At 45.6% G+C, this 12,451-nt stretch overlaps 1 protein-coding gene across 4 annotated transcripts in view; it reads right to left on the bottom strand.

Moving 5' to 3' along the window:
• PITPNC1 (phosphatidylinositol transfer protein cytoplasmic 1) overlaps positions 1-12,451 on the bottom strand; it is a 312,787-nt gene that overhangs the window by 25,119 nt on the left and 275,217 nt on the right. For all 4 annotated transcript variants that reach the window (XM_063799225.1, XM_063799224.1, XM_001164285.8 and 1 more), the window contains one exon: positions 749-904. In XM_063799225.1, the coding sequence (XP_063655295.1) occupies positions 749-904 (156 nt within the window). The remainder of the gene's footprint in view (positions 1-748; positions 905-12,451) is intronic.

The following is a 12,451-nucleotide window of genomic DNA, read 5'->3' as shown; positions in this document are numbered from 1 at the left end:
GGGACTATTGGGATTTCTTGTTCTATCTCTGGGCATCTTCCGCTTAGGTGCTTATATTTGTAGATCTTTTGGTTGGCAATTAACCTTAGGGGCTGTGCTCACAGATAAGCCCTTTGGCTGTTTCCCAAGTTTCTCTGTCTGGGAGTAGATGAGTCCAATACCAAACTGAGAAGTGTGTTTCCCAAATACACTTGCCTAATAGACATGGAGGTCACAGAATGAGAGATGAGGCATAAAACATCTATTAGTGGAAGAAAATTGAACCTATGCATAAAATGCATTTTCATCCAAAAAGTATTTTTTATTTTTTTATTTTTTATTTTTATTTCTTATTTTTTGAGACAGAGTTTCTCTGTTATTGCCCAGGCTGGAGTGCAATAATACGATCTTGGTTCACTGCAATCTCTGCCTCCCGGGTTCAAGCAATTCTCCTGCCTCAGCCTCCTGAGTAGCTGGGTTACAGGCACCCACCACCACGCCCAGCTAATGTTTTTGTATTTTTAGTAGAGACAGGGTTTCACCATGTTGGCCAGGCTGATCTTGAACTCTTGGCCTCAAGTGATCTACCCGCCTCGGCCTCCCAAAGTGCTAGGATTACAGGTGTTGGCCACCCCAACCGGCCCAAAAAGTGTTTTTGAGATGCAGTGACCTGATGTATTTGTGCACCTGTTGTGTATCATGGACTCCAATTTGGCAATATAGACAGTTACCTTGTCCATAGCCCAGGAACTGCTGTTGGACCACTTACCTTGTGTACAAATTGTTCCACTCTGGTCTGAAGCCCCCAGACCTCAAATTTCACAGTCACCAGCTTGTAGGAGCACATGATAGGCTGATGACTATCTCTCCAGCCTTCCCTCAACTGTCCCCGTCCTGTCTTCTCTGACTTGAAGTGCTTAGGATCCTAAAAAAAAAAAATCAAAGAAATTGATATATTAAAAGTTTGACCATCATTATTAAATGTCAGGAATAAGTATTAAATAACACAGAAACAGGGCTGGGTGCGGTGGCTCACGCCTGTAATCCCAGCACTTTGGGAGGCTGAGGTGGGCGGATCACCTGAGGTCGGGAGTTCAAGACCAGCCTGACCAACATGGAGAAACCCCATCTCTACTAAAAATACAAAAATTAGCTGGGCGTGGTGGTAATCCCACCTACTGCCTATAATCCCAGCTACTCGGGAGGCCAAGGCAGGAGAATTGCTTGAACCCGAGAGGCGGAGGTTGCGGTGAGCCAAGATTGCGCCATTGCACTCTAGCCTAGGTAACAAGAGCGAAACTCCATCTCAAAAACAAACAAACAAACAGAGAGACAGAAAGTAGATTAGTCGTTGACATGGATTGAGGAAAGGAAGGGATGTAGAGTGATTATGAATGGATATAACATTTCCTCTTGGAGTGATGAAAATATTCTGGTATTAGACAGTGGTGACAGTTGCACAACCTTGTGCATATGCGAAAAACCACTGAATTGCATATTTATTTAAAAGGGTGAATTATATTGTGTCTCAATTTTTTCTTTACTCTTTTTTTCTTTCTTTTTTTTTTTTTTGAGATGGAGTCTCACTCTGTCGCCCAGGCTGGAGTGCAGTGGCGCGATCTCGGCTCACTGCAAGCTCCACCTCCCAGGTTCACGCCATTCTCCTGCCTCAGCCTCCCGAGTAGCTGGGACTACAGGTGCTCACCACCACGCCTGGCTAATTTTTTTGTTTTTAGTAGAGACGGGGTTTCACCGTGTTAGCCAGGATGGTCTCGATCTCCTGACCTCGTGATCTGCCTGCCTCGGCCTCCCAAAGTGCTGGGATTACAGGCGTGAGCCACCGTGCCTGGCCTCAATTTTTTCTTTTCTTCTTTTGTAGAGATGGGTCTCACTATGTTGCCCAGGCTGGTCTCCAACTTCTCACCTCAAGTGATCCTCCCTTCTTGGCCTCCCAAAGTACTGGGATTACAGGTGTGAGCCACCATACCTGGCCTCACAACAGCTTTAAATACAGGAGGCAAAAACTGGAAACAGTCCAAATGTTCATCAGCAAGAAACTAGACAGATAAATTGTGGTCTAGGTGCACAATGGAATACTACACAGCAATGAAAAAGAACAAATGGCTGATACATGCAAAAACGTGTACAACTCTCACTGATGCTATGTTAAGCAAAAGTAGCCAAATGCAATAGCATATACATTGTATGATTCAAATTGAAGTTCAAGAACAAGCAAAACTTTATGTATGGTGATAAAAGTTAGATGAGCAGTAATCTCTTTGGGGGTGGGGGTTTGGTGTAAAGGGACATGAAGGAAACTTCTGGGATGATTATATGTTGACCTGGATGTAACGTGTACACATTCACTGAGTTTTACACTTAAGATTTGTATTATACTTCAATTACAAGAATGAAAAAAACAGGTAAAAGGGTTTTTTTGTTGTTGTTGTTTTTGAGATGGAGTCTTGCTCTGTCACCCAGGCTGGAGTGCAGTGGTTTGATCTTGGCTCACCCCAACCTCTGCCTCCTGAGTTCAAGCAATTCTCCTGCCTCAACCTCCTAAGTAGCTGGGATCACAGGCACCCGCCACCATGCCCAGCTAATTTTTGTATTTTTAATAGAGACCGGGTTTTGCCATGTTGGCCAGGCTGGTCTCGAACTCCTGAACGCGAGTGATCCACCCACCTTGGCCTCCCAAAGTGCTAGGCCTCCCAAAGTACAAGCATGAACCACTGTGCCCAGCAAGGGTTTTTTTTTTTTTTTAAGTTTAATCATCCAATATTTGTCTAATGATTGCCATTAGCCAATCATTTGCTGATTATTTCATTAGAAGATTATTTTTTTCAGAGATACCTTAGAACATGTAAACTATATAAAACCCAGTAATTATGCTTAAATATGTATGTATGAGCTAATTTTCATTACTTTTTTTTTTTTTTTTTTTTTTTTTTTTGAGAAAGGATCATGGCTCACTGCGGCCTTGACCTCCCAGGCTCAAGTAATCCTCCTGCCTCAGCCTCCCAAGTAGCTGGGACTACAGGTGCACACTACCATGCCTGGCTAATTTTTGTATTTTTTGTAGAGATGGGGTATTGCCATGTTGCCCAGGCTAATCTCAAGCTCCTAGGCTTAAGTGATCTGCCCACCTCGGCCTCCCAGAGTGCTGGTATTAAAGGCGTGAGTCACCGGGCCCAGCCAGTTTTCATTATCATAAAGAAGACGTGCAGCTGCTCCAGGGCCTGCTGTCCAGTTGTGGGTTTGGGGCTAGTCCTGGTCCTGTTCACGGGGATGTTGGACCCCAGGAAGGGAAAGAACCTCACAACACACAGCAGAGTCTACAGGGTGAAGCAGAAAATTGGCATCTCCCCTCCCAGGAGAAACCTGGCAGTCAAGGGGTCCTGTGTTGAGAAGTAGATAGGATGAGACACAAAATCAAATTGGCTGGGACAGCCCCAGCCCTTTTAATGCAGACCAGACTGTGTCTCAGGGGTGGGCTTGGGAGGTAAAAGCAGGCTGCTTACAAATAAAGACAGGTTTATTCTCTCAGATCTGGCTGTGGCTCCGCCAAGGCCATCTGGCACTGGCCTCTAAAGAGGGCTTTCAGGCTGCCCTTGACTTCCCTTACAGATCTGCCTCCTCCGTTAGGACCTTTTTGCTATGGTGACCACTTCCACAACTGTAGCTCCCCTAAAAAACACAGTGCACTCCCAGGGCCAACTTCCATGCCAGCTGACGCCAGGCCTTCATCAAAGTAGCGGGTGAATGTTTGCCCTCCTGCCTCTTCTCAATCTCTCCATCCACCATTCCCCACTCTGCTGCCACGGTGGCCTCCCAGATGTAAACTCCCCTCCTCAAAATCTGTCCATGGCACCATGAGTGTAGCATAAAAGTAATATGCCCTGGCAGGAAGGAAGGACAAGGCCTTTTATATTATTACTTATTTTTCTGGCATCTTTTCCAGATCAGCCTCCCAAAGCCACACCTCTCTCGTGAGCCTTAAGAAGCTCCTGCTGGCCTCTCTCCAAAGCCCCAGGAGTCTGGAACCTCCTAGGTAGGCACTGGTCTCCCTTCCTGAAGTTCCTTCTCCCCCACCAAGTCCTGCACTCTGCCTGATTCTCCTTTCCTTGCTTCAAGACTTAACTTAGGGGCCGGGCACAGTGGCTGACGCCTTTAATCCCAATACTTTGTGAGGCCAAGGCAGGAGGATTGCTTGAGGCCAGAAGTTCAAGGCCAGCCTGGCCAACATAGCAAGATCCCAGCTGTATTAAAAACAAAACAAAACAAAACAAAAAAACACTTGGCCAGGCACGGTGGCTCAGGCCTGTAATCCCAGCACTTTGGGAGGCCAAAGTGGGTGGATCATTTGAGGTTAGGAGTTTGAGACCAGCCTGGGCAACATGGTAAAAGCCCGTCTCTACTAAAAATATAAAAAAATGAGCTGGGCATGGTGATGCATGCCTGTAATCCCAGCTACTAGGGAGGCTGAGGCAAGAGAAGCGCTTGAATCCAGGAAATGGAGGTTGCAGTGAGCCGAGATTGTGCCACTGCACTCCAGCCTGGGTGACAGAGACTCTGTCTCAAAAAAAAACAAAAAAGTACTTCAGTGTCATCCCCTCCAAGGACCCTTTCCTGGGTGGCTCAGAATGAGGGCTCCTCCTTTCTGCTTCTGAAGCTTCCCCTGTCATGGGTCTGGCAGGTGGGTACATCACAGATGTTGAATACATGCTTGTTGAGTGAATGCTTCAACCCTATTCGACGTATCACACACATGTGGCTGGGACATCAGAATCTTAGCCAAAATTTGGTAAATACCTAAGTGAAAGACTAGTTAAATTCTATGTTCACAATAACAAGCACTGGCAAAGATAGGGAGAAACTGGAACTCTCATACATTGTGACAGAAATATAAATAGTGTGGCCACTTTGAAAACATTTCAGTAGCTCATCAAAAGATTAAACATAGGGTTACCATTTAACCTAGCAATTTCACTCCTAGATATCTGCCCGAGAGACTTGAAAACACATATCCACACAAAAACATATACATGGGCTGGGTGCATTGGCTCACGCCTGTAACCCTAGCACTTTGGGAGGCTGAGGCAGGTGGATCACTTGAGTCCAGGAGTTTAAGACCAGCCTGGGCAACATGGCAAAACCCCTTCTCTACAAAAAATACAAAAATTAGCCAGGTGTGATGGCACATGCTTATAGTCGCAGCTACTTGAGAGGCTAAGGTGGGAGGATCACTCGAGCCCAGGAAATTGAGGCTGCATTAAGCTGTAAACATGCCACTGCACTCTAGCCTCAGTGACAGAGTGAGACCCTGTCTCAACAAACAAACAAAACCCCAAAAAACAAAACATGTACATGGATGTTCTAATTCATAATAGCCACAAAAAAGGGAAACAATACACATTTCCATGAACTGATTGATGGATACACAATATATGGTATATCCACACAATGAAATATTATTCTGGCATAAAAAGAAACAAAGTCTTCTTCTTCTTTTTTTTTTTTTTTTTTTGAGATGGAGTCTCGCTCTGTCGCCCAGGCTGGAGTACAGTGGCATGATCTCGGCTCACTGCAATCTCCGCCTTCTGGGTTCAAGCAATTCTTTTGCCTCAGACTCCCGAGTAGCTGGGACTACAGGTATGCGCCACCACGCCCAGCTAATTTTTTGTATTTTTAGTAGAGATGGGGTTTCACCATGTTGGCCAGGCTGGTCTCGAACTCCTGACCTCAAGTGATCTGCCCGCCTCGACCTCCCAAAGGGCTGGCATTACAGGCGTAAGCCACCATGCCTGACCATGAAGTCTTCTTAAAAGAAGATATACAGGTCACCGACAAACATGAAAAAATGCTTAGCGTTACTAATCATCAGAGAAATGCAAATCAAAACCACAATTAGATACCATCTCACACCAGCCAGAATGGCTATCATTAAAAAGTCAAAAAACAATAGATGCTGGTGAGGCCATGGAGAAAACGGAATGCTGATACACTGTAGGTGGGAGGGTAAATTAGTCCACACTGTGGAAAGCAGTCTGGACACTTCTCAAAGAACTTAAAACAGAGCTACCCAGCAACTGCATTACTGATGAATGGATACAGAATAGATGGTATATCCATACAGTGAAATATTATTATGCCATAGGAAGAAATGAGGCCAGGCGCAGTGGCTCACGCCTGTAATCCTAGCAATTTGGGAGGCCGAGGTGGGTGGATCACCTGAGGTCAGGAGTTCGAGACCAGCCTGACCAATATGGTGAAACCCCGTCTCTACTAAAAATACAAAAAATTAGCTGGGCGTGGTGGCATCTGCCTGTAGTCCCAGGTACTCGGGAAGGCTGGGACAGGGGGATTGCTTGAATCCAGGAGGTGGAGGTTGCAGTGAGCCAAGATCACGCCACTGCACTCCAGCATGGGCGACAGAGCAAGACTCCATCTCAAAACAAAAAAACAAAAAACAAAACAAAACAAAAACTGAGAAATGAAGACTTGATTCTAGAAGCTCGCTCGGTCACTGGACCAAATTGAGGGCTAGCTAAAACAGGTCTAGGGCGGAAGCAGGTTTCCATAAGAAGCGGCCATGTCATTTACCATCACTGTGGCAACACTGTGAAGTTACTGCCCCTTTCCATGGCAATGACCTGACAACGTGGAAGTTACCACCCGCATCCTAGAAATTTCTGCATAAACCACCCCTTAATTTGCATATAATTAAAAGTGAATATAAAATGAGTGTAGCACTGCCTCTGGGCTGTTATTCTGGGCACACTGCTTAGGGGGCAGCCAAGCTCTGCCATAAGAAGAAATGAAGTCTCTTATTTTTTCTCTTTTTTCTTCTTTGTCCTTTTTTTTTTTGAGACGGAGTCTCGCTGTGTTGCCCAGGCTGGAGTGTAGTGGCGATCTCGGCTCACTGTAAGCTCCGCCTCCCAGGTTCCCGCCATTCTCCTGCCTTAGCCTTCCGAGTAGCTGGGATTACAGGCACCTGCCACCATGCCCGGCTAACTTTTTGTATCTTTAGGAGAGACGGGGGTTTCACTGTGTTAGCCAGGATGGTCTCGATCTCCTGACCTCGTGATCCACCCGCCTCGGCCTCCCAAAGTGCTGGGATTACAGGCAGGAGCCACCGCGCCCGGCCTACTGCTTCAACTTTTAACACCACCGGCTCACCCTTGAATTCTTTCCTGGGTGAAGCCAAGAACCTCCTGGGCTAAGCACCCATTTAGGGGCTTGCCTGTATCAGATGCACAACATGTGTTATATCCATACAATGAAATATTACTGTGCCATAAGAAGAAATGAAGTCTTCTCAAAGACATACAGGTGGCCAACAAACATATGAAACAGAGCTACCATTCAACCCAGCAAACCCATTATTGGTACATGCCCAAAGAAAATAAATCATTCTACCAAAAAGACATGCACTCATATGTTCATCACTGTGCTATTCACAAAAGCAAAGACATGAAATCAATCTAGGTGCCCATGGAATACTACGCAGCCATAAAAAAGAATGAAATCATGTCCATGGGGTACTATGCTCACCACAGGGTGACAGGATCCATACTCCAAACCTCAGCATTACACAATATTCCCATATAACTATTCTGCACATGTACCCCCTGTATCTAAAAGTTGAAATTTAAAAAAAAGAAGAAATGAAGTACTGATACATGCACCAACACAGATGAGCTTCAGAAAACATGCTACTAAGTAGAAGAAGCCAACCACCAAAGGCCACACTGTATAATTCCATGGATATGAAATGTCCAGAGGAGGCAAATCTATGGAGAAAGTAAGCAGATTAGTGGTTGCCTAAAGCTGGGGGAAGGGAATGGTATGCAGAATGACGGCAAACAGAAACAAAGTTTCCTTTTGGGGTGATTAAAATGTTCTAAAATTAGATTAAAATGATGGCTCACAACTAGATAAGTATATGAAAAAAACGTTGAATTATACACCACTTTCTTTTTTTTTTTGAGATGGAGTTTCACTCTGTTTAGAGTGCAGTGGCACAATCTCAGCTCACTGCAACCTCCGCCTCCTGGGTTCAAGCAATTCTTCTGCCTCAGCCTCCCAAGTAGCTGGGATTACAGGCACGCACCACCACACCTGGCTAATTTTTGTATTTTTAGTAGAGATGAGATTTCACCATGTTGGCCAGGCTGTTCTTGAACTCCCGACCTCAGGTGATACACCTGCCTCGGCTTCCCAGAGTTCTCTGATTACAGGCATACGCTACCGCACCCGGCCAAGTTGTACGCTTTCAATGGGTGAGCTTTATGGTATGTAAATGACATATTATAAACATTTAAAAAATACAATCTGAAAAATGCTATGTTGCGTCAGTGGGTTTTTCAGGGCATGTACTGGCTCTGGGTTTGCTGATGGTCCTACCTAAAGTCATATTACTATTATTATTATTATTATTATGAGATGGAGTCTCACTTTGTTGCCTAGGCTGGAGTGCAGTGGCGTGATCTTGGCTCACTGCAACCTCCACCTCCCGGGTTCAAGCGATTCTTCCGCCTCAGCCTCCCAAGTAACTGGACGACAGGTGCGTGCCACCACACTGGCTAACTTTTGTATTTTTAGTAGAGATGGGGTTTCACCATGTTGGCCAGGCTGGTCTCGAACTCCTGACCTCGTGATCCGCTTGCCTCGGCCTCCCAAAGTGCTGGGATTACAGGCGTGAGCCACTGCACCTGGCCTAAAGTCATATTATCAGAGTCATGATCCTGAGCACGTTTCTTGAGTGTGCTCCATGAGAACCAGATACTGCACTGCCTTCCACCTTGACCACATTTCTTTGCCCTGGGGGTGTAGGAGGGGCATGTGTGGTCACAGAGCACTTCCCTCCACTCAGAACAGACGCAACCCTACACTGAAGATCACGGTTCCCTGAGCTTCCTTCAGGGTCCTTCCTTCTTGGTCTCTGTTGCAGGAAGACAGTGGGCCTGGGGGTGAGGGGAGAAAGGGACTCAAGTGGGACAAATATTTGATTAATAGGATATAAAGTCTGTTTTGCTAATGGAGTAGAACAATATTGACAAAAGAGATTCTGGGAAGGGGGAAGGAAAAGAGAATGAATAATAAGTATCTGAAGGGAGTAAGTGAGTCTGTGAAGGGAGGGGCTCGTGACCTTGACTGTGGGTGACATTTCTGAATCTTCTCCATTAATTTTGCCAGGTTGTGTTTCCATTGCCTAAACCAACCCAGAAACCACCACCGAAATCATATGCATAGGCCTGGAAAGACTATGCTAATGTAAGAATGTGATTCGACTGGGCGTGGTGGCTCACGCCTGTAATCCCAGCACTTTGGGAGGCCAGGAGTTTGAGACCAGCCTGGCCAACATAGTAAAACCCCATCTCTACTAAAAATACAAAAAAAAAAAAAATTAGCTGGGCGTGGTGGCAGGCGCCTGTAGTCCCAGCTACTTGGTAGGCTGAGGGAAGAGAATTGCTTGAATCTGGGAGGTGGATGTTGCAGCAAGCCAAGATCACGTCACTGCACTCCAGCTTGGGTGACCGAACAAGACTCCATCTCAAAAAAAAAGAGAATGTGATTCATGAGGCTGGGCATGGTGGCTCATGCCTGTAATCCTAGCACTTTGGGAGGCCAAGGTGAGTGGATTGCTTGAGGCCAGGAGTTCGAGACCAGCCTGGCCAACATGGTGAAACTCCATCTCTACTAAAACTACAAAAATTAGCCAGGTGTGGTGGCGTGTGCCTGTAATCCCAGCTACTTGGGAGGCTGAGGCAGGAGAATCGCTTGAACCCAAGAGGCGGAGGCTGCAGTGAGCTGAGATCATGCCACTGCACTCCAGCCTGGGTGACAAAGTGAGTGAGACTCCATCTCAAAAATAAATAAATAAATAAATAAAATAAAATAAAATAAAATAAAATAAAATATATATGATTATATGATACATGAAAAAGACTAACATAGGGCCTGGCCCGTAGCAAGTGCTCAATTGATGTTAGCCATTATTGCATTTCCCAAGGCAGTCAAAGGAGCATTTAAGTAATGTATCCAATCCTATAGTCCAGGGCAGAGACAACATGCTTTTCCATAGCACCCCGGAATTGCTGGGAAATTTGCTGCTTGAGGCCATGGGACTAGTTCCTGCCTGCTCTGTGTTCCTATACCATATCATGCCATTGAGAGTAAAAAGATAATAATAAAATAATAAAACAGGGCAGGAGGAAACTTTTGGAGGTGATGGATAGATTTATGGCATAGCAGCCAGTGCCTCATGCCTGTAATCCTAGCACTTTTGCGAGGTCTAGGCAGGTGGACCGCCTGAGCTCAGGAGTTTAAGACCAGCCTGGGCCACATGGCAAAACCCTGTCTCTACTATAAATACAAAAAATTAGTTGGGTGTGGTGGTGTGTGCCTGCAGTCCCAGCTACTTGGGAGGCTGAGGCACAAGAATCGCTCGAACCCTGGGGGAGGAGGTTGCAGTGACCTGAGATTGCGCCACTGCACTCCATCCTGGGTGACAGAGCAAGACTCTGTCTCTAAAAAAAACAAAAACCAAAAAAAGATTTATGGCATAGATTGTGGTGATGGTTTCACAGGTGTATACTTATGTCCAAAATCATCAAGCTGTATGTGTTAATTAAAAAGCTGTGTACAGCTTTTTGTATGTTTAAAAAATAAAATAAGAAATAATGTTGAATTTGGAAAAAAAAAAAAGAATAAAAAGAGAAGACCAATAAATTGAGAGATTATCTACCATACATCTCCAAAGATGGCCACCATCAATTCCTTCCCCCACTGTGCTGACATGCTGTTTCCCTCACCATTTCCCCACCCCTTGAATCTAGACTGGTCTGTTATTTGTTTTGACCAACAGAATGTACCAGAAGAGACATTGTGTCAGTTTAGCCTTTCAAGAGAAGCTGGAAGCCAGAAACTGGAACCCTCCACAATGTAAGAAGACTAGGCTGATTACCTTAGAGCACCATGATATGAGGAGGCCCAAGCTAGCCATGTGGTGAGACCATGTGGCAACATGCTCAACCAGGTCTCAGATGCTCCAGCCATCTCAGCTGAGACCACGTTGAGTGAAAGGGCCATCTGAGATATTTCAATCCAAGCTCACATCATGAAGAGCAGATCTGGCCAGCTAAACCCAGTCAAGAGTGCAGAATTGTGAGAAACAATGCACTCTCATTGTTTTAAGCCACTGAATTTTGGGGCTGTTGCTCAGCAACAGGTAACAAAACACATCCATCAAGCATATTATAAAACAGGTGCATTAACTGGATTACCAAAGATGAAGAGAATGAATGCTGCTTTGTTCTTTCCCAGAGCACACCAAAAGTTCACACAATCAGCCACAAGCCTGAAAGCTGAAAACAAGGAAATTTATACCTCTCAAGAAGCTCTCATGAGTTAAAATACAGGAGGTGGAGTTAAACAGGGAAATTTGGTTTCTTTCCCCATTTGTCTTTTGACTTCCTCCCAACAGAGGTAAATGATGGGTGTTTACCTCTGATAGTTGCACGTAAACAACTATCTTGAGGCTTAGAAGACATGGCTTCCCCCCTGCAGTTGACCAGAATATGGACAGGCAAACCCTCGAGAACCTAAGTGGAGGTCTTCCTGCTTGGGTAAGCAACTGAGTAAGTAAAGGATAGGACAAAGACGGCAAGTAGAGGAAAGCAGGAGTCCAAGCTCCTGGTAACCCAGAGATGTAGGAGACAAAAAACCCAGCAAACAAAGCAAGGTGGGCAGGCACCAGAGGCAGGGAAATAAAATAAAAACCAGTGATGCAGGATTTTTTCTGCTCCTTAGCTCAGCTAGGTCCGAGTTCTTGTCTCACAACCAGGAAGAATTAGGCATGCAGACACCAGAGAGTGAGTGGAGTATAATTTATTATGCGAAAGGCAAGCTCTCAGCAAAGAGAGGATACTGGGGGTGGGGTGGTTACCTATCCCAAAGTGGGAAAGTCCCCTAATATGGCTGAGCCTGGGGCTTTTATGGGCTAACAATAGGGAGCGCATGCTGATTGGTTTGTGAGTATGCAAAAAAGGTTAAAGTGAAGATACCACTCAAAAGTGGGCACGACAGTGTAGATAACCAATTAGGAAAGAGTAGGCATATTTAAAATAGGCGAAGGGTGGGGATCAATCAGAGGAAAGACCAGTTCTCAATCTGGTCTGAGGATTTAACCTGTAGCTTTGCTTTCAGGCTTTAAACTGTCTTTGGCTTGGAAGTGGGGTTTCACTGGGGTCCCACCCCTATCTGCATAGGCATTTGGCTGCCCTCCTGTCACTGTCACCAGGGCCATAGTCTGAGCTGCCTTCATGCCCTTCAGGTCCTGCACAGTGGGTCTGACTGTGCAAGAGGAACCTGGACCAGTTGGCTGTGCCCGACCTTGCCCTCCCTCCCTGATTCATGGACTGCCCTTGGCTTGTTTCTTCAGTCAATGACAGCTGAGTTTGAGATGGTA

This window comes from Pan troglodytes, chromosome 19, assembly GCF_028858775.2.
Source record: "Pan troglodytes isolate AG18354 chromosome 19, NHGRI_mPanTro3-v2.0_pri, whole genome shotgun sequence".
Lineage (NCBI taxonomy): Eukaryota > Metazoa > Chordata > Mammalia > Primates > Hominidae > Pan > Pan troglodytes.
The sequence above is the reverse complement of the archived record's forward strand: the minus strand, read 5'-3'. Positions and strand labels throughout refer to the sequence as shown.